The following is a 628-nucleotide window of genomic DNA, read 5'->3' on the forward strand; positions in this document are numbered from 1 at the left end:
GGCGGCGGGGGAGCAGCTGAGGGAAGCCTGTCAGGTTTGACAGGGTCACGCACTCCCCTCACCCACCTCCCTTCCCGCCAAAGGAACGTTCTGGGCGTTCGCGAGCAGGAGATCGTGTTCCACGGTTGTCCCCCTGATTTTTCTCTTTCAGGGAGTACCGCCCCAGGAATGACGGTGAACGTCCCCCTGTGTTTTAGGGGAAAGAAGATCCTGGCTCCCATGGTGCGGGTGGGAACGTTACCCATGCGCCTTCTTGCTCTGGACTATGGTGCTGATATCGTGTACTGCGAGGTACGAGGGATGAGCAGATCAGGCAGTCTTATCTGACAGCGTTATTAGAAAAGTATCATAAGAAGAGTACAAGTAGACTTTGTTTATTGTAGGACTTTTTCCTTTTCCATGTATTTTTCATTAGAAAAATGGGGAAAGAATAATCTCTATGGCTTAACGCATTTGCCTTTGAGCAGTCCTGGAGTTGTGGCAAACCCATATTTTAAGACTGTTCAACAATTTCAATTAATTTAGACAAAACACTCATTGTAACAATTTCTTCACACTCTCCTAGGTTTGGTGTTTTTTTTTCTGGTAGGTTTTGGTTGTTTGCCCCCACCCCTTTTTTTTTTTTTTT

General features: G+C 46.5%; 1 protein-coding gene across 1 annotated transcript in view; it reads left to right on the plus strand.

The window, feature by feature from the left end:
• The first annotated feature begins 159 nt into the window (after nt 1-159).
• The window catches only part of LOC104471400 (tRNA-dihydrouridine(20) synthase [NAD(P)+]-like), a 7,111-nt gene continuing 6,642 nt past the window's right edge, over nt 160-628 (plus strand). Inside the window, exon 1 of the mRNA XM_010086735.1 lies at nt 160-291. Within this exon, the coding sequence (XP_010085037.1) occupies nt 169-291 (123 nt within the window). The 5' untranslated portion in view covers nt 160-168. The remainder of the gene's footprint in view (nt 292-628) is intronic.

This window comes from Pterocles gutturalis, unplaced genomic scaffold (genome assembly GCF_000699245.1).
Source record: "Pterocles gutturalis isolate BGI_N339 unplaced genomic scaffold, ASM69924v1 scaffold19046, whole genome shotgun sequence".
NCBI lineage: Eukaryota > Metazoa > Chordata > Aves > Pterocliformes > Pteroclidae > Pterocles > Pterocles gutturalis.